We start from the raw sequence: 21,618 nt of genomic DNA, 5'->3' as shown, positions 1-21,618 counted from the left end.
GAGAGGTTTTTCATCTATTGCAGCTCTGCATGACTGGACGACGTCGTTTAGAAAGAAAATTAAACTCCGAAACTGGAGCTTGATAATCGGTTGCTTCGCGCACACACACACAAGCCACCACTGCTCTGACAAAACATTACGGCGGAGCGGCGAAGCCCCCGATCGCCGATCACAGCCTACCGTCCAAGACGACGTCGTCTTTGGTGTTTCCTTCAGGTAATTCTGATATTTGTATTTCTTTTTGTAGTTTCTGGATAGATTTGTACGTGCGTGTTTGTTATTTCAGAAATTGGAATGTGAGGTATTTTCTTCTGTTCGAATTATATCTCAATCCCTTGGCCGTTGAGAGAGAGAGAGAGAGAGAGGTTTCAAATGGTGAAAAACTGGGTCTAGAAAAGTTTGAATCTTTTTCCCCATTTCCTTTATCTTCTCATTGAAAAAAACAAAAAATAAAAACTTCATTTGGTTTTTTCTAAATAAGTTAGTAAATTTTTTTGGGGTATCCTTGATAAGCACTGGGAATTATTTTGATAACTCAAACGTGGTAGCTAATCTCGAATCTGTTGGGAAAGCTTGCATTAGGAAAGATTAGCAGCTCTAGTTTAGTAATTTGCAGATTGCTCAGATATATACCCACAATTTTTTTTTTTTCTATTCATATATAAGGGAAGGAAGTAGCATTTGGAGAGCTTATTGGCAGTTAGATGCTAGGTTTTGGTGAAAGGCACAGCACCGTAGTCATTGGCAGTCATGTCCTTCATTGGGTTCTCGGGCAGAGGAGGTTTATGGAGGCTTACGGAGGGTAGCCTGGGTAGGGGACACGGAAAGCTCTAGCTGATAAGGAAGTAAGCAAATGAACCTTAGGCTCTTTGAGGGAAATTTACCAACAGAAAAGTTTCACAGAGGAAGTATGCATTATATTGAAGTAAAGAAAATGAAATAAACGACTTGTTGACGGGGTTTAGGTATGTATATATAACTTGTTCATAGTTGTTAGGGTGTAAGTCTTAGGCTTTATTTGTTTCAGCATAAAATACTTTCTGGAAAATATTTTCTGTATTTTCTGGTGATTGGTGCAACATAAAATATTTTTGATTTAACCAAAAAAGTTTCTTTTGTTTTGGAAAATGATTTTTGGTTTTTTAAATTTCATAAATCATTTTCCTAGTTTGAGTTTCTCTTGCTCAAACAGCCGGACCACTGTCAGAGTTTGTCAAACCACAGCTGGAGGTTGCTGAAAGTCGTCGGCCGTTTTTCACTGTTGCTCATCTTTCATACAAGACAAACGCCGAAAATTGTTTTTTAGTTGTTGAAAATGTTTTCCATCAAAAAATATTTTCTACCAGGAAACATTTTACTTTGAAACAAACCGAACCGAGCCTTAAATCTGTTGTTAATACAGTAGCCATATTTTCAATGTATAAATAGGAACGAGTTTTGTGAATGAGAAAGTGCGTGCACGAGACATATGATCAATAGCATCAAGATTCCAAAAAGAAATTATTATGGGTTTTGCTTTAGTCAATCAAAAGTTGGTACTTTAGGCTAAAAGAAATATGCACAGGGTACATGCATTGGGTAGGATAGAGGATGAGTAGACTTGGATTCGACAACTTCCTGCAGCATTACTTTGCAATCAAGGCTATCAAACCATTTCACTTGTTTCTGAGCATGTTGTAGCATTTCATAGCCTTGAGTTTATGTCAAATCTGATATTTTCAAGGATTTAAACATTTAAACTTTGGAATGTCAATGACTACATACAGCGAGCGTATGATCTTAACACAAGTAGAGCAATTAGCCAATCTGCATGATATCTTTCTTTCACCTCAAAATCTTTCTTGTTCCAAATGTGCCGCCAACGTTGTCAATGTCTTTTGGCTGATAAAGTTCGAGTTCACGCAGGCTTGTGACAACAAATGCTGTAAATTTTTGTCAATAGCTTCTCTTAACCCTTCATCAACCAAAATGTCTGTGATATAAATCACAATAACATCTCATTGTCTCCGAGAAGATTAGACTACATCTACCTTTTCCTGCACTTGGGCTGGTTAACCATCAACTCAATCTTTTTAGATGGATTATGCATTAATTAAAATATATCCCTATTTGTTATTTGATTTTGATATTCTACCTAAATTATTAGATTCCTTTTATTTCTTTAAAATACTCAATAGTTACAAACATATACTTTTATCTCTATTACGGATGGACATTCTTTAGAATTTTCTGTTCCAATTTTACTAAATATACATGTTTTGAACACCTCTTCGTGAGTTGTGGGCTATAGAATATGTGATAGTAGTATACAAGTTGAAGCTATTTCTGTTTGATGAAACAATATGTTTCATGTGATACTTTATTGTCATGTTTGTTTTGATGACTAGAGATTATTATTACCCAAATTTCAACGATGGAACACACTTTGATGTATTACTGTATTTCCCTTCTCCCCCTTTTCCGCATTTTAGTCAAACTTTTTACATGTCTTCCCTTCTTGAGGTTTAGAGCTATTATATCTTCTTCTTGTTTTTTTCTTTTGAAGCTTAATTTTATGTCCAGTTTAGCTTCGTAAATATCTTCTTTCCTATTGTATTAAGCTAGATTAAAGCAAATGCTTATGATTTAACATTCTCCCGTTTCTTTATTTATTTATTTTTTGAATTCTAGGCCATATTGTTGCCCGGGGAGAACTCAAGTCAAAGCTCATAGGTTGATTTTCCATTAGTAGAATATAAACTTGAAAATGAGCTTCATTTTGAGATTAAGGCATAATTTAGCTAATGGGTTATCCAGAAAATCTTTGGTAGCACTAAATCCCATTAACTTCAATGGGTTCACTCGAAGTTTTGGTCAACCTGCAAAGGAGGAAGAAGAGGAAGAAGTTGAGATTGATCAGAGAAGGCTCCCAACTGATTATGATCAAGCTACTTTCGATCCTACGGAGCATCGTAGTCCTCCAACGGACCGTGTCTTTAGGCTTGTAGACGAAGTTTCAGGACTCTCATTGGCTGAAGCTTGCGAGTTGGGAGTCGTTATGATGAGAAAAATGGGAATGAAGGAACCACCAACAGTGGGAGTCATGAAACCAGGAGCTGCTGGAGTGGCTGGAATTGCAGTGAAGGCAGCAACATCCGCCAAGGAGGAGAAGAAACCAGAAAAGACTGTTTTTGAATTGAAACTGGAGTCGTACGAAGCTGCCGCAAAGATCAAGGTAATCAAGGAGGTTAGGAGTTTTACGGATTTGGGTCTCAAGGAAGCCAAAGACTTGGTGGAGAAGACACCTTCAATTTTCAAAAAGGGAGTATCAAAAGAAGAAGCTGAACAAATAATTGAGAAGATGAAAGCTCTTGGGGCTAAGGTTATCATGGAATGAATGTAAGCTGATTCCAAATGTATGACTCCCTGTTAAAATTTTCTGAATCTAGTCTCTTCTGCTTTAGACACTATAGTTATAATTTTCTCATGCAATCATTGAATTTGAAGGGTGGGTGAACCCTGTTGTATCAGTATGGATTAAAGGGTTTGGGTATTTTGGGCATGTCAGGATCGATTCAGTCATATGAAGAACGGGCCATGGCAAACAGTTTTTTTATTTACTTTGTAGTCGAAGCCATGGCAAACAGTTCATAAGTCGGGTGCAATTTGGAGAACTCTGAGAAGGAATATTAGTCTGTTGACATATTACTGCAGCAGGAACTTTAATATGGATGATCAATTGAATCGGCTGAAGTAATTTGCATATCTAACACTTGATCTACCCCTCTATTGAAACAACTATATTTTGGTTGTCCAGCTTTTTTTGTTTTTTTTTCTTCTTTTTTCGTTTTCAGTTGAATTGTGCAGCTTTCATCTCAATGGAAACATTATTTAAGCAAATAAATGCTTGAAATTGCTGGATTGGGAATATCTTTTTTTTTTTTTTTTTTTTTTTTTGACATGTCCGCACAAGAGGTGGGAGGGGAATTCGAATTCATTAGGTGTGGTCCTAGCCGCCTCTTGGAGACTGGATTGAGAATATCTTAATTATGTTTGTTGATCAAAATAAATCCTCCCCCCCGCGGGGACTAGCTACTAATAAATATTTATGTTCTTGAATTTCTAAGGATAAAATAAAATTATCAGGTATCTTTATATTCTTTATTTTTATTTTAATATTAGACGGAGCCACTTCATTCTCACAAGTAAGATTAGACGTCCCCTGGGGTCATCTCAATTGGCAGGTGGATATGTTTTTTTACATTGTTGGCCGTAGGGGTGAATATCGGTTCGGTAGAACAATTTTCATCGATTACATTTCGATAGAGATTTATTTTGAAAATTTCGGTTAAACGGATATTTCTCTTAAAATCGGTTTGGTTAATCGGCTAAACGTGGACTTCTTTAATTGGGTCAAAAATTGATTGTTTTGGGGCCCAAATTGTGTTTTTTGGGTTAAAATAGCTTAGTGAACTAAACAAATTTTAAATGGGCCCATTAATTAATACAATATTAGTTTACCATAAATATGTTCTACTAATAAAATTGGTCATAAAATCTACCAACTAATATCTTCTATTAAAAAAACTTAGCTAATGCCCTCGTACTCATCATTCTATTAAAACAATATTTTATTATTGGTTAATTCGGTTAACCAACAAAAAAAAAAAATATATATATATATATATATACCGATTAACAGAACCGAACCGATGTCGGTATAAAAATCTTTAACCGATTACCGACCAACTTAAGGCGGTAGGCAGTTAATGTCGGTATGGTCCCAATCGGTAGGCGGTAAATGGTTAATCTGCTTAGCCTTAGCTAGTTGGCTGAGATTGGGATCTTTTGACCAACATAATGCTTGACAAGGGGCAGTCTAGTTCAACTAATAGAAATTTCTTACAAATTGGTTTGTAAAAAATTCTTACAAACTAGTATTTAAAAGTGACATGTGTTCTTTAAGTCATTAAAAAAGTATGTGAAACCTATATGTCATTAAAAAAAAAAAAAAAATGTGCTTCTCGCATGCTAAGGACACTTGTCACTTTTAATGGTTGATTTTTAATAAATTTTCTAAAAAATAGTTTGTAGGAAATTTGTCTCCCTGTTCAGTTGCTAAAAAAATCAATACCTCGTGTGCCTAGTAGTCCACAGCAGGTAGTGAGTATGACTTATTGTTAGAATAGTAATGTGGGCTTGTCCCACATTGCTCAAATATAAGAGCTCCTCCTATCTCTTTAGTTTCTATATAATGAAGTTCTTATATATAATCATACTTACTCAATAAAAGCAAGATGTAGCTTATAAGGCTTTAGTGTGTGAATGTAGGCATATTGTGGAACCACCTTAATTTTGTTTCTCTTATTTATATTTCTGCACTATAAATTCTATTATATATTTCTGTTTTATATTTCGCATTATAAATTCTATTACTTGTACTTCCAAAAGGGGAATTTCTAAAAATGCGGTGGTGGTTGAACTTGTTATAAGGATACTCGTTAGTGGAATACTTCCTTGGGAGTGGTTGCATCGAACTTGGCGCTAAATTGAAATTCCTTAATCCATGGGGGAATTTTGCCATCCTAACCAAGTTGTAAGGAAAGATATAGAATCCGTTAAGGAATACAAAGATGATCAGGTAAAATCATACGAAAAGGTAGGCAAAGCTATGGTGGCGTGTCATAGCTGGAAGGCTCCTTTAAGGGGAATAGGATTCTCTCTAGTCTATAATAAATTAAAGAATATTCAATTTGTAACTGTAATTTCTTCTTAGAAATCTTATAGCAAAAAATATGACATATGTCCTACTACAAAAAAAAAAAAAAAAAAAGAAAGGAAAACAAAAACAATATTTCATATTAAAAAAAATTAAAATTAAAATTAATTAATAAAAAAATAAGAGGTGGCTGGCTACCCTATCTTGGTCATAGGGGGTGGTCGAACCACCACAGCCAGCCAGGGGTGGTCGGACCATACCATGGCCCTTGGGGGTGGCCGAACCCACCCCCAGCCCCAACTGGGGTGGTCCGGCCACCCCTTAATTTTTTATAATTTTTTTAAAAAATATATAATATTTTTTCTTATTAATGGAATAAATATCTTATTTATGATCTCAAGATCTATTTAAAGAGATCATTTGCAGAAATTCTGACTATTAACTGAATATTTTTCAGTCTAAAATAAACGAGAGAGGATCCTGGACGAGTTAAGGTGATTGGGATGTTGCGGTAAATATGCATAGTAAGAAGATGGGCATATGAGTGTGATTATATGTGATTGGGAGATGTATTAGCCACTTTGCAATCTTTAGGAGGTTATACTATTGATCTAGTTGTTGGAAAATATGTTCTTGCTTTACGGGCAATAGTTTATGCTAGAGAGATGGAATGGCATAAGATGAAACTGGAAATAAATGCATTAGAGGTGGTACATGCATTAAGAAATGATGAAAACAGTTGATGTCGCTATGGCGAATTAATCGATGATGCCTGCTTTGTGCTAAATCTCTTCAATAGTTTGGGGGGTGGGGGGTTAGATAGCAAGTAAATTATGCAGTTCATAGGTTAGCAAAGAGAACACTGTTCGGTACGGAAGAAGTGGTCCATGCAAAGGAAGCTCCTCAATATGTTACCGATAAACGCGTTGTTCAAAATTTTTACCATTGACTAATGAAATGAGTGAATGTTTATAAAAAAAAAAATAATAGACGAAAGGGACATATAGCCTATCAAGATTTATGTACGTTTCTAACGGTTGATCCTTCAGCACTTGCATTGACTCAAGAAAACCACCATTGACCAAGAGTGATATACCAAACCCACCTAATTAAAAATAAAAAATAAAAAAGTAGGCCAAACAATTTCTGAGTACAAAACGTAAAGTACATCAACAAGAAAAGAAATGCCATATATAGTTAATTTGTAAGATGAGATTGGAAATATGAAAAAAATATTGACCTCTATCATTTTATATTTTTAAGAGAAATGCTAATGGTCAATAAGGTTTTCATATTTAACATATATTCTCTTACAAATTCAATATATCAACTATTAGATTTGTGGAGTCCACCGTTGATTTATGTGAGATATACATAAGGTCATAAATCTAATGATTGATTTGTAAGATGAAATAAGCTAAATACTGACCCCTAGCAATCCTCTATTTTTTTATTTTTTATTATTATTTTTTTTGACATGTCCACACAAGGGAAGGGGGAGGGAGATTCGTACGAGTAACCTCCGCTTCATGAGACGTAGTCCACAGCTAATTGAACTACCTCTTGATGATGCATTTCTCTATTTTTAAATGTGCATTATCTTACGTGACAGTGAATCACTATTAACTGCTACATAGATTTTTATTTATAATTTTATTGGATGATAATTTTTACTACAACATAAAGGAACGAACACTTAAAAATTTGTGTAGTATTTTTCCCTTTAAATCCAAGCAATCTTGATTTCAAATTCCTAAAGAGATAGGGAAGGAAAATGGGCGTATTTTGTTTGGAGAAGAATGAATATTTTTCATTAATTTCCACTGCCACCTACTATTCCAAGTCTTTATATATATTCAATGCATGTCATCATAATTAGACTCTTTCTAATGCATAAGTCAAAAGTCATTCTATTATTTTCAAACCATAATAAGCCACATGTGTATGGATCGAATAATGCTACAAGTCACTCTTATGTCCATTTTGTATCACTTTGAAAATGATGTGGTTTCTAAAATTACCGTTGAGCTTGTGATTGATCATTATTGAATTTTGATCGAATAGTGATTTTAAAACACACCACATTCATAGAGTGACTTTTAGAATTACTCGTGTGAATTTACTACATCCAGACGAGTAATACTAGAAGTCACTCTTGTATCCGTCTTGTCTCACACTCAAAAAACGATGTGACTTTTACAATTACTATTGGCCTTATGATTGATTATTATTGAATTTTAATCAAATTGTAATTAAGCCACCTCATTTTTAAAGTGACGTAAGAATGACTTCTAAAATTACATCATCGGGACTCCTACACATCATCCACGGTTTTAGAGTGGATTTTAATCGGGTGCTTCAATTTGGTTTTTAATTGACCAAATTAATCACCTCTTACAAATATGTTACGGCATTGAAGGAATCAATAAAGAAGAAAGAAGAAGCAACCAAAACGTGGTTAAAAAGTCTGCATTAGTTGTTGAAGAAACTTGGTACAATTGTTATATTAAATCCATAACCACTCAAGACTTGGTGTCGCAGGCCCAATCTTGACCCTTTCGATATATATCGATTATCTATAAATACACATGTTTCCCATTCAATATTTCTAAGTACCCATCCCCAAAGCAATATCATAGAAGAGAAGTTAAATACAGTTTACTTAGATATGATGAAAGGAGTCCATTTCCTTGCAATTGTTGCTCTCTTGTCACTTGCATCCTCCTTTGTCTCTGCCTTCGATCCCAGCCCTCTTCAGGACATTTGTGTTGCAATTGATGACCCCAAGTCTGCAGGTATACATATAAATATATATAATTATGTTCATTACTTTCTGCTTAGAAGCATTACTATATATTTTTATTGGTTTCTTAATCTTTTATGCTATCTTGCAATCTATTGCTTCCTGCAGTGTTTGTGAATGGGAAATTCTGCAAGGATTTGAAGGATTCCAATGCCAATGATTTCTTTTTCGAAGGACTCCAAAATCCTGGAAATACAGATAATAAAGTTGGGTCGAATGTCACTACCGTAAATGTGGACCAAATAAAAGGCCTCAACACTCTAGGCATATCCTTAGTTCGTATTGACTATGCACCATATGGCCAAAATCCCCCCCACACTCACCCTCGTGGTACTGAGATTCTAGTAGTGGTTGAAGGTTCTCTTTTAGTTGGTTTTGTCACATCTAACATGGAGAACCGCCTTTTCACCAAAGTTCTAAACAAGGGAGATGTATTTGTATTCCCAATTGGTCTCATTCACTTCCAGTTCAACGTGGGACACTCCAATGCTCTAGCCTTTGCTGCTTTGAGTAGCCAGAATGCTGGTGTCATCACGATTGCAGACGCTGTTTTTGGATCTGATCCTCCCATCAATCCTGATGTTCTCGCCAAGGCCTTCCAACTTGACAAGAAGATTATTGAAGAGCTTCAGAAAAAGTTCGAATACTAAAATTAGAAAAACTTGTGAAACGGTTATCAACCCTTCAATATTAAAATAGAAGGTTGCTTATGTAACGCTCTCTAAGTGGAGTTGGAGTATAAAATAATGTTGACGTTATTGAACATTTCTCTCTCTTTCTCTCTTTTATATATATATATATATATATATATATATATATATATATCCCAAATAAACACATAATATCTAAGGAGCATATTTCTAATTTTTTAAATATAAACCAATTTGCCATCTTTGAGCTCATAACCGTTGGTTAAAATTTTTGTTATCAGTCTTTCATTTTCTCTTCTCAAAATAAAAATATTAGCAAGGGGGTGGATAAATATAACCCACCCCCACGTAGACCAATTAGAAGCAGACATTTGGCATAAGTGACTATATCATCAGTGATGATGTGGCACCTAATTGAATTTTTTATTTTTTTATTTTTAAATCAAATTTAAAATATTTAAAAAATATATTTTTTCACTAAAAAAAAATAAAAATTTGGGGGTGGCTTAGTACCCATGGAGCCAAGGGGGTGGCCGAAACCACCCCCAATGGTGGTTTGAGGGTGGTTTCGGCCACACCCTTGGTGCCCAAAGGGGTGGCCGAAACCACCCGCAGTGGGTACTGGGGGTGGTTGGCCACCGCCATGGAGCCAAGGGGGTGGCCAAAACCACCCACCCCTTGGCTCCATGGGGGTGGGTTATATTTATCCCTTGATTATGTGTAGCCTATTAAAGAATTAAATAATCCATACCTAGAGAAGACGGATCGTACCACATTTTAGTGGTTAGGTGCACGGTCCATGCCAACCGAAGATGGATTATACTTATTTCTTAATGATGGTATTTTCTTGACTACTCGAGTGAGACCATAGTATGAATTTTCCTTATTAGTTTATGATTGACCATTGTTACGCAGTTAGTGGTGAAATCAACCCCCTATTATCTCTCATCACTACTATCTTTACTTTTATGCATTTCATTATAATCAAAAATCAAATCAATCATCTTTTAAATTAACTTATATTTAATCTTAAAAAGCTTGATAACAATACTCACGTAGTCCTTGAGGTTCGATACCCTCTATATAGCCCTATCCTACAAGGATTCATCCTATTGCGAGTGGTAATTTCATTATTGATATTTTTGTACACAAAAAGACCACATCAGTCTCCACGCTCCAACCCACCATCCTCATTGGCCTCCCATCATCTCATTGTCGTTTCCCTCACCGCCTACAGATGTTCACTTGCAGGGGCGTACAACTTAAGCCCCGATAAGCGGGCTTCTTCGGCTGCTTTTCCACCATCTCCACCTGCCTCTCCCGCTTCGGCAATGTTACTGGTTGTCAGGTGTTTGCTTGTTTTATTTTTATTTTTATTTTTATTTTTTTGCTTTTGTATTTTTGTGCTTTTGTGTAGGCCTTATATCTAATCTTCATGCTCTTGTGCCGTATTATTATTAGGTGGAGACTCTATTTTTGGCTTAGATTTAGTCTTCTTTCAGTGCTTGTTTCACTGTTGTTCATTGCTGTTGTACTTAAGATAGGTCTCTCAGTTGTAATTGTGGTTCTTAAATTCTCGAATGGTAAAATTATTCATGCTGCCACTACATGTCTCTCGTCTTCTACTGCTTTTGGTGAAGCCCCTGCTGTGTTGCGAGCATCTAAACACTGGACTTTTCTTTTTTCAATTTCATTTGTTAATTGCTTTATTTCTAGTGCATTTTATTGTGCACATTGTGTAGTTAGATTGACCGCTTCCTAACTTATGTTCCGAAACATTCTTTACTGATCTCCCATGTAGCCCATGTATTGAAGCTGTATTGGGAATACATCCATTTTAATCATTGTTTGGAACTAACACAGCAGTTTTACAGAATAATTACGAGATAAAATATGATTTATAGCATTAATACTCTTTTCTATGAGGCTACATGATAAAATAAAAGAGTAATGTTATATAATATACTACTATCACACTATGCTACTATGCTGATGTAGCATTGCTTGTCTTAGTTGTCCACTTTTAGATTAGCTCTTGTTAAAAATTAGAGGGAAAAAAAAAAAATCATTGATTTAATATTATTTATTATTATAATATCAAAATTTATTATTGACCGAGCTATTTTGTATGTATGAACACAAGCATTCATATTCATCAGAGTCGAAGGAAAGAACTAGTCTTAAAAAAATTTCAATACCTCGTGAGGGTAGTTGTCCGTACGGAATTTTGTCCTTATTATAATTAAAACAAGGTTAAAGTCCACGTACTTCTTCAAACTACCACCTAATGGATAATGTCTTCCAAAATTTTCAATTGTAACAATGTCTTTCCAAAGTACCAAAATATTGTCAATGTCTCCAATGGTTAGCAAAAAGATAAAAATGCCCATACATATTTTTCAATAAGACAAAAATACCCCTATAAATTATTTTTTTAAAACGAACATTTTAAATTTTATTTTTTGAAAAAACGATTTTTTCTTAATTTTTAATTTTTTTAAACAAAATTTTTGTTTAAAAAAAAAACGATTTTTTTTTTTAAACGAAATTTTTTATTTTTTTAAACAATTTTTTATTTTTATTTTTAAAAAAGGGACATTTTCATTTAAACAATTAGAAAATAAAAATAAAAACGAAAATTTTCAATTTTTATAAAAAAAAAATCAAAATTTTTAAATTTTTTTCACTCGTTTTTTTTTTTTTTTTTTCCACTTATTTTTATTTTATTTATTTATTTATTTTTTTCAGTTTTAGGTTTTTTCGAGAAGTTTTAGTATATATATATATATATATATATATATATATATATATATAAATTTATTTGTTTATTTATTTTACTAATGATAGTTTCGTAACTGGGGGACATTGAGAATGTTTTGATAGTTTGGGATAAACATTGTCACAATTAAAAATTTGAAGGTGACATTGTCAATTAGATAGTAGTTTGAAAGGGGTATGTGGACTTTCTCCTTAAAACAATAACAAGAAAACTTAGACCTAAAAGATAGCAAAAATAAAAGACTTGAAAGCTAAGGGACATATATATATATATATAACCCATGAAGATTTATGGTCGGTCGATCCTACGTACACTTGCATTAAATCAAGGAATGCAAATTTCACGAAACAAATTGCACTCTATAAGGACATGCTACTTGCCAGCAAGAAAAAATGATTATCTGTGCAATTTCAACCGAAAAAAAAAAAAAGAGAGAAGGAAAAAAAAAAAAAAAAAAAAGCTTCTTAATTAATTAGTAGAAAATTTCTGATAATAAATGATAATTATGATAGCTGTAAGAATCCACAGATCCGTTCGAATCCAAGCTTTCTTGATTTCAGATACAAGAAATTTTGATTCATTTTCGTTATTATGTATGAGAATATGTAACGTACGCCATGTACAAATATATATTAGACTCCCTCTCAAGTACTCTCAAGTACAAATATATATTAGAATTTGTTATGCAGAAGTCATTGCTTGAACTTTTCAAATACATTTTATTTTTTCAATTGGGACATCGATTACTACTTAAATTAATACACAATGATTTATATATTTTATGTTGTTCTCTTTTTATTATTATTATTATTATTATTATTATTATTTTGATGACTTAAGTTAATTTTGATAAACAAAACCGTCTCATTTGACATCTTCAGCAATCTACATTAATTTTGAGTCGTGGTTCGGTTGTTAGTTGACGAAAGAACCTTTAGAAAAAATGGCAAATTATCGATTATTTGTTACTTTTGTTGGAAATAATTTTGGATGGTGCACAAATTCTCATTGATATAAAATAATTACAATATGAATATTGACAATAAAATAAATAAAATACAAGAGATGAAAATAGAGTATGGAAAGATCTCACAATGCTATAGAATCACGCAAGAGCGTTGTCCTTAAATGTTGATTCGTGCCTCCCGGAGTGTATAACTCGGTGCGATCGGATCCTTTGACACGCAACCTCCCAGGATTAGACTATAGCGTCTACTTTCGTTAAGGACGCACTTCCAAATAACGAAGAGTAATAGAATAACCCAATTATCAAAGTAGATGAGGGATTTCGGAATATTATTTTGTAGAAAAAACTAACAATATAACATATAGCTTTCTAGCTTAGAAAACCAAAGGGTTTAACAAGAGAAAGTAATATATAATATATCCAAAAAAATATCTTTAGAGAACTCAATATATATATATCTATATGCATAAGTACAGTTGTGCCTTATATAAACAAAACATAAAACCAATGTTATGACCAACGGTCATAATAAACATAAATGCCATAAAAGCTTGGTCAAAACCATTTTTTCAAGCAACTGTCAAACAATAGAAAACTAAATTAAAGTGATTTTATTTTCCATAAAACTATTTTAATACCCAACGGTAATAAATATTAATAATAAACCATAACTTAAAGATTGTTTGTAAACAATATTAATGTCCAAACCGTTATAAACCAAAATGATTAAAGCTATTTTTATTTCTCATAAAAACTCATGAAGATAATAATATCAAATAATAAAATGGTTTCAAAGGACCGAAAAATGAATGTTTGTAACACATGTTACAACAATCCCCCACATGTTACAAACATTGAAATAAGAGGAGATTGAAAGCATGCATCGATGTGGTACCCGGAGGTTTTAACCACACCTAGGATTAATAAGTTAGGAACTTAACAAATCGTGGTAGAGTTAGACTCTTTTAACCAAATCCATAAGTTAATCAAACTTATCACCCACATAACTTTCTCCAAAACAAATCAAATCAAATTAAATCAAAGAAATTGGGTTGTTCTATAGCGGGTTGGCGCCTTATACAGGCCATGCGCCTCTGGGCTTCATGAGTGCTCTAGAGACTTGCCAAAGTCTCATAGGAAGCGGCACCACCTCCACACTCACATAGGTGGCGTCCATCAAGAATGTGTGCAGAGAACATCCCATCCCAACAAGTAGGGACTATGGACCCATTAAGAGTTTTAAACTCATCCTTACTCATTCTGCATCTTTTGTTATTACACCATAAAATGGCTTTCATGAGCGCTCTAGAGACCTACCCAAGTCTCATAGGAGATAGCACCTCCACACTCATATAGGTGGTATCCATCAAGAGTGTGTGCAGGGAACACCCCATCCCAACAAGTAGGGACTATGGATCCATTAAGAGCTTTAAGCTCATCCTTAATCACTCTGCATCTTGTACTGTCTTACACCATAGGGATGGACTCATAACTAATCTTTTCAACAAGATAGTTAATAAACATAAATTGACAGTACCATACCTCATTTCACTTGTGACTTCGTTTCCCATTAAACCCCATTCATGGGATCTCCAATCACAGAGGTTGGGTATCAATCACAGTGTCATGATTTGGGTATCAGTCCTATCCCCCTCGATGCTTCTCTCACTAGCCTTCTTGCTAGTGGCATGGTCAAAGAATCTGCAGAATTCTTTTATGACCACACAAAGTCCATGGACATATACCGGTCTCAATAAGCTGCCTCACAATATTGTGCACTTTCTTATTATAAATTATTTGCTCGAGCTTTGGCAGCCTGAAAATCACAATAAACACATAGGTGGAATTGTGTTAGCTTATAAAGACAAATAAATTAACCAATAGGTTCTTAGCCATTCATCTTCAGTTCCTGCCTTCTCCAAAGCAATTAACTCTGACTCCATAGTAAACTTTGCTATGCAATTTTTTTTTTTTTTAAGGACTTCCAAGAGATAACTCCTTTAGCCAGAGTAAACACATAGCCACTAGTAGGCTTTGCTTATCTGAATCAAAAATCCAGTTAGCATCACAATATCCTTTCAAAATAACAGGATAATCACAACATGACAAACCAAATTAATTGTGCCTTTAAAGTATCTCAACAATTTAGAGATATAATCTCAATGCTCAATACCATGATTATGAGTATATCTACTCAATCTACTAACAATATATGTAATATATATCAAGGCATATACAGTTTGTCAAAACATCAAGCTATTAATGATTTGTGCATATTTTTCTTGCAAAACACAATCACCGTGATTCTTAACCAAATATATTTTTGAATCATATGGTGTAAATATAGGCGGATAATCAAAGTGCTCATATCTTTTAAGCATCTTTCGAGCATAATATATCTGAGATAAAATAATGTAATAATTATCTCTAATAACCTTAATGTCCAACATGACATTCGCTTTACCTATGTCTTACCTATCAAAATTAGATGCAAGAAATCTTTTAACTTCATGCACAACATCAATGTTAGTTCACAAAATAAGCAAGTCATGAATATAAACAAATAATGACACATTCATTATTGTAAAACTTGCTATGTATTTACTATTAATCAAATATACATTAGAAAACATCACCTTGTCAAGCTTATTATGCCATTGTTTAGGAGCTTGCTTTTAATTCATATAGGGACTTGACTATTTTGCACACTTCATGTTCTTGACCAGGGATTACTAGTCCCTCGGGCAGCTCCATATAAATTTCTTTATCATTTAGAAAAATAACTTCGACATCCATTTGATGTACAACAAGTTTATAAATATAAACAATGGCAAATAATATTCCAATAGATGCAATTTTAGTAACCGGAAAATAAGTATCAAATAATCAACATTCTGCATTTACTTGTAGCTTTTAGCTACCAAGTCTACCATCTACTTATCTATTGTATCATCCGGTTTAAGCTTCTTCTTAAACATCTATTTATAACCATTTGGTTTGGTCTTACGAGGTAACTCAACAAGTTCCCAATAATGGTTAGACATAATTTATTCCAAATCATTATTTATAGTTTCTAACCAAAAAATGCATCAAATAGATTTAATTGCTTCACCATAACATATTAGACCATTATCAATAATATAAGCAATAAAATCATTACCGAGATTCCTTCCGTTCTAGCTTGCTTGCTTCTTTTCAATTCTTACACACCATCAACAATTTATTAGAAGCAACAGAAAATTCATGAAATAATTTTTCCTCATTTTTCAAAGAAAACACATGCTCAAGGAAAATAACATTTTTAGATTCAATAATACTATTATAATCTAAAACATCACTCTTGATAATAAGGAATCTATAGCATGAACTATTACATGCAAAACCAATAAACTGCAATCATAAGTTTTAAAACCAAGTTTCCTTCTTTTAGGCTCCGGTAATATAACATTTGCCAAATACCCCCACACTTCGAGGTATTTCAAACAATGCTTATGAATGTGACAAAGAAATAATGGCTTCCCCCCACACTTTGGTGAATAGCCCAAAATTGACAATCATAACATTCATCATTCATTCCAATGTTCTAATTTCGGCTACTCCTTTATATTATAGTTTCTTTTCATTTTCTTGATGTAGCCGAGATTTACATATACAAATATATCATACCAAATATTAATGGAATAAACCAAATAAACATAAGAAAATAAAATTTCATAAATAGCTCACAAATGCTTTATGAAACGACTTCTATGAGCTCATCTTTCTCTAAATATGATATATCATTTACTCTTCTTTCTTTTCTGTCAATTGACAATTCTAAAGATGTCTTAAAAATACTAATCACCACTTGTGATTTTTCAACATGATCCTTATATATTATATATATAGGGGTTGCATATTTCAAGTTCTATCAAGATTTTGTAAAAACAATTTTTCCACCTAAAGTCCAATAAATATGCAAAGTATTAGGCTCAACCAAATAATAATCAACTATTAATTATTGACTCATTGTCATAAATATGTCATTGGTATCAATCTTATGATACAATAAATTTCTCAAATATTAATTGAGCCTCAATAAGAACATCAATAATTACATATATTTTATTCATAATCAACATGTCATGAAAACTGGAAAGCTAAATGATATAGATGAAAAATTAGCAAATACTTTTAAAGTATCCATGCTAATCTAGCATGTCATAGCTAACATAAATGCTAGATACTATTTTTTTTCTTTGAAATAGAATAATCAACAAAGGATCATCACATATCAAATTACAATATTCATGTACTGTAAATTTCAACTCAATCAAGCAGCACCTTCATCACTTGATTTTTCTTTTAATAAATGAAATTATATATTATGTCATAAAAAAAAATAAGACCTATGAATCAGAGTTTAAAACTCACAGCGGAGCCAATAGCTTTACTCCAAGATCTTCCAAAATAGATTGTCGCTACCACACACCAACTAGGTGTTGTGAGAACCGATCGACTCAATACGCGCACCAAATCTTTTCCTCTTACAATGTGATTACCTGCAAAAATCTTTAGCAAAGTTGTATTCTTTGCACACATTTAGCACAACATAACATAAAGTGCTACTCATTGTTATTATTATTAATCTACATGGATGTTCTCCAATAAGCATAGCACAACACAACATAAAATGCTAAGTTTTAAAATCATAAAAGGCTTAACTCTTTTTGTTACAAGATTCATAACCCAACAATAAAATATTATTTTACGAACAAATTAAATAACACAAATTTTGGGTCAAATAAAAACTCTTTCAATCAAAATATTTTCATTTTCAATACCTACGCATGAAATTAAGCCCTTCTTTTGATAAATGAATCAATTATCAGAATTTTCAGAGAAAAATCTTTCCATTCAAGAATTTCATCTTTCTTGTATGCGAATTGCATACCGCAAATTAATCATAATATTTGTGCAACCATCGGGTCAACCTTTAAGATTGTTGGAAATAATTTTGGATGGTGCACAAATTCTCATTGATATAAAATAATTACAATATGAATATTGACAATAAAATAAATAAAATACAAGAGATGAAAATAGAGTATGGAAAGATCTCACAATGCTATAGAATCACGCAAGAGCGTTGTCCTTAAAGGTTGATTCGTGCCTCCCGGAGTGTATAACTCGGTGCGATCGGATCCTTTGACACGCAACCTCCCAGGATTAGACTATAGCGTCTACTTTCGTTAAGGATGCACTTCCAAATAACGAAGAGTAATAGAACAACCCAATTATCAAAGTAGATGAGGGATTTCGGAATATTATTTTGTAGAAAAAACTAACAATATAACATATAGCTTTCTAGCTTAGAAAACCAAAGGGTTTAACAAGAGAAAGTAATATATAATATATCCAAAAAAAAATCTTTAGAGAACTCAATATATATATATCTATATGCATAAGTACAGTTGTGCCTTATATAAACAAAACATAAAACCAATGTTATGACCAACGGTCATAATAAACATAAATGCCATAAAAGCTTGGTCAAAACCATTTTTTCAAGCAACTGTCAAACAATAGAAAACTAAATTAAAGTGATTTTATTTTCCATAAAACTATTTTAATACCCAACGGTAATAAATATTAATAATAAACCATAACTTAAAGATTGTTTGTAAACAATATTAATGTCCAAACCGTTATAAACCAAAATGATTAAAGCTATTTTTATTTCTCATAAAAACTCATGAAGATAATAATATCAAATAATAAAATGGTTTCAAAGGACCGAAAAATGAATATTTGTAACACATGTTACAACAACTTTAAGCACAAGAAGAAGTAATCAACGAAGAAGAAAGAAAAGGCATGCATCATTAGAAGAATAAACCGACGTACGGAGGTTAAAAGTCTACATGCAGGTAGTAGTTGTTGATGAACTTAATTGTCATATGTATATATTAAATCCATAACCACTCAAGACTTGGTGTAGCAGAACCAATATTGACCATTTCCATATATATAGCAATCGATTATCTATAAATAGACATGTTTCCCATGCAATATTTCTCACCCATCACCATTAAAACACAGAGCTTAAGTAGATATGGCGAAAGGAGTCTATTTCCTTGCATTTGTCGTTCTCTTGTCAACGGCATCCTCCCTTGTCTTTGCTGAGGATCCCAGCCCACTTCAGGACATTTGTGTTGCAATTGATGACCACAAGTCTGAAACTGCTGGTATATATATACTAGATTTTATTCTTTTCTTTTTTTTTTTTTTTTTTTTTTAATCAAGCTTCTACATATATAATTATGTTCATCACTTTCTGCTTGGTTTCTTACTGATCTTGTATGCATGGTATCTTACAATTTATTCTTTCCTGCAGTGTTCGTCAATGGAAAATTCTGCAAGGATTTGAAGTATGCCGAGGCCAAAGATTTCTTCTTCCCCGGGCTCCAAAATCCTGGGAATACAGACAATCGAGTTGGGTCAAATGTCACTGCTGTGAATGTGGACCAAATACCTGGCCTCAACACTCTAGGTATATCTTTGGCTCGTATTGACTTTGCACCATATGGCCAAAATCCTCCCCACACTCACCCTCGTGGTACTGAGATTTTGGTAGTCGTAGAAGGTTCTCTCTTAGTTGGCTTTGTCACATCCAACACCGAGAACCGCCTTTTCACCAAAGTTCTAAACAAGGGAGATGTCTTTGTGTTCCCAATTGGTCTTATTCACTTCCAATTCAATGTGGGACACTCCAATGCTCTAGCCTTTGCTGCTTTGAGTAGCCAGAATGCAGGTGTCATCACGATTGCAGACGCTGTTTTTGGATCTGATCCTCTCATCAATCCTGATGTTCTCGCCAAGGCCTTCCAACTTGACAAGAATATTATTGAAGAGCTTCAGAAAAAGTTCGAATACTAAAATTAGAAAAACTTGTGAAACGGATATCAACCCTTCATAGCAATATTAAAATAAAAGGTTGCTTATGTAACGCTCTCTAAGTGGAGTTGGAGTATAAAATAATGTTGACGTTATTGAGGCTTTCTCTCTCTCTCTCTCTCTCTCTCTCTCTCTATATATATATATATATATATCCCAAACAAACATGATATATAAGGAGCATATCCGCCATCTTTGAGCTCATGACCATTGGTTAAAATTTTTGTTATGAGTCTTTCATCTTCTCTTCTCAAAATAAAAATATTAGCAAATAATCAAACATAAAACATTTTTCAAAACACAAAAATATTTTCATTTTTATGTCCCTTCAAAACGTTTTTTTAAACTAAAAAACAAAAAAATTCTCCCAAAATACATTAACAAATAAATCGCATCAAGGAAAATGATATTATACACCAATACGAACCCGCGGTTCCACATTATGTTTCAATGCGGAAAATAATTGTCGCCATTCTTTTTCAATAAACTGTCAAATGAGAATCCAATCTTTGGTTCCATATATCTTTGAACCATAGAAAAAATATACAAATTGAGTCCTAGTTTACATCAACGAGTGAATAAATTCATAGAAAGCATATATCATGAATTCTAGGAAAACCCATCCCCATATGTCATGAAGAATGATTCTTACGTTTTAATATGTACACAAATATTCAAAATGGTAAAATTCTGTAATCAAGATGGACCATGGGCCTCATCAAGAATTTCTAAAATTTTGATATATAATATCTACGCTAATGTCATCTTCTCAAATCTAAAAAAATGGATGGGGCTAAATTTATTTATTTATTTATTTTGGGATGTGTTTGATGTGTCTTGCACGACTTTTGACCATATTTTTTTAAATCTATCATTAGATATGTGAGACCTACATATGGCTGTTATAAATTTAATGGTAAATTTGCACATTTTTTGTACAGAAATTGACAAAAAAAAAAAAAAAAAAAGTGTAAGAGAACGAAAACAAACTTCTCTTTCTTTTAAAAAACTTAGCTCCATAGCAGGAGATAATTATGCCCTATACATAACCATAAATCTAAGTAAAAGAAAAATTTATTTACTAGTCTTTATTATATCCAAGATTCATTCGATCTATTGAGATCCACATCATGATGTCAATTGCTCGTTCGGCTACCAAAAAATAAAAATATGATACTCATTTGTTAACGAGTATTGACCATTAACTATTTTATAGTTAATATCTTGTAGCACTAGTGTAAAGTCCTAATTAAATTAATTATGGGAAAATTCACTTTATTCCCTTGAAGTTTCAGGAGTTTTTCAATTTGAATCCCAAGGTTTAAAAATTGGTAATCTACCCCCCAATGTTTCAAAAATTTTGAATTTAAACCTTCCATTAAATTGGACGGAAATGTTTTAAAAATAGCCTGAGGGTAATTATGTAATTTTAGAGATTTCCGTCCAATTTGATGGAAATTAGTAACGAAAGGTTTAAATTGAAATTTTTTGAAACATTACGGGGGTAAATTGCCAATTTTTAAACTTTGAGGTTCAAATTGAAAAATTCCTGAAACTTCAGGGGGGTGAAGTAGATTTTTTCAAATTAATTAACTGGTAATTGACTCCATGGTTCGCCTTCTAGTCTTATTCCATGAAGGACAAGACTCAGGGATCTCATCCTTTCCCAAGAGAGTCTGTAGGGGAAGACTTTGACTAAAAGATAGAAATAGTAATAATTTAAAACCATAATTATAATAACTAAAGTGAAACTTAAAGCATCATAGTATAGATAGACTCTTAAGT

General features: G+C 33.0%; 3 protein-coding genes across 3 annotated transcripts; all 3 read left to right on the top strand.

Annotated features, from left to right (window-relative positions):
- The first annotated feature begins 102 nt into the window (after positions 1–102).
- LOC132169706 (ribosomal protein L7/L12 domain-containing protein) lies at positions 103–3,907 on the top strand. The gene is made up of 2 exons (XM_088510495.1): positions 103–216; positions 2,671–3,907. The coding sequence occupies exon 2, from the start codon at positions 2,747–2,749 to the stop codon at positions 3,374–3,376; it is 630 nt and encodes a 209-aa protein (XP_088366621.1). The 5' UTR covers positions 103–216; positions 2,671–2,746; the 3' UTR covers positions 3,377–3,907.
- A 4,396-nt stretch (positions 3,908–8,303) lies between these two features.
- On the top strand, positions 8,304–9,266 carry LOC132171382 (germin-like protein subfamily 1 member 13). The gene is made up of 2 exons (XM_059582685.2): positions 8,304–8,493; positions 8,610–9,266. Exons 1-2 carry the CDS (start codon positions 8,367–8,369, stop codon positions 9,149–9,151), a joined length of 669 nt encoding a protein of 222 aa, XP_059438668.1. The 5' UTR covers positions 8,304–8,366; the 3' UTR covers positions 9,152–9,266.
- Positions 9,267–18,975: 9,709 nt separating this feature from the next.
- Positions 18,976–19,932, top strand: LOC132172031 (germin-like protein subfamily 1 member 13). The gene is made up of 2 exons (XM_059583455.2): positions 18,976–19,124; positions 19,274–19,932. Exons 1-2 carry the CDS (start codon positions 18,992–18,994, stop codon positions 19,813–19,815), a joined length of 675 nt encoding a protein of 224 aa, XP_059439438.2. The 5' UTR covers positions 18,976–18,991; the 3' UTR covers positions 19,816–19,932.
- The last annotated feature ends 1,686 nt before the right edge of the window (positions 19,933–21,618 follow it).

This window comes from Corylus avellana, chromosome 1, assembly GCF_965113065.1.
Source record: "Corylus avellana chromosome 1, dhCorAvel1.hap1.2, whole genome shotgun sequence".
Lineage (NCBI taxonomy): Eukaryota > Viridiplantae > Streptophyta > Magnoliopsida > Fagales > Betulaceae > Corylus > Corylus avellana.
Note: the sequence above shows the minus strand (reverse complement) of the source record. Positions and strands in the feature narration are given on the sequence as shown.

What these genes read in the sequence shown, in the direction of transcription:
- LOC132169706 (XM_088510495.1), top strand. Translation starts at nt 2,747, where the DNA reads ATGAGCTTCATTTTGAGATTAAGGCATAATTTAGCTAATGGGTTATCC.
- LOC132171382 (XM_059582685.2), top strand. Translation starts at nt 8,367, where the DNA reads ATGATGAAAGGAGTCCATTTCCTTGCAATTGTTGCTCTCTTGTCACTT. An exon ending in TGATGACCCCAAGTCTGCAG is followed by an intron (nt 8,494 to 8,609) that starts GTATACATATAA and finishes TGCTTCCTGCAG; the next exon opens with TGTTTGTGAATGGGAAATTC.
- LOC132172031 (XM_059583455.2), top strand. Translation starts at nt 18,992, where the DNA reads ATGGCGAAAGGAGTCTATTTCCTTGCATTTGTCGTTCTCTTGTCAACG. An exon ending in CCACAAGTCTGAAACTGCTG is followed by an intron (nt 19,125 to 19,273) that starts GTATATATATAC and finishes TCTTTCCTGCAG; the next exon opens with TGTTCGTCAATGGAAAATTC.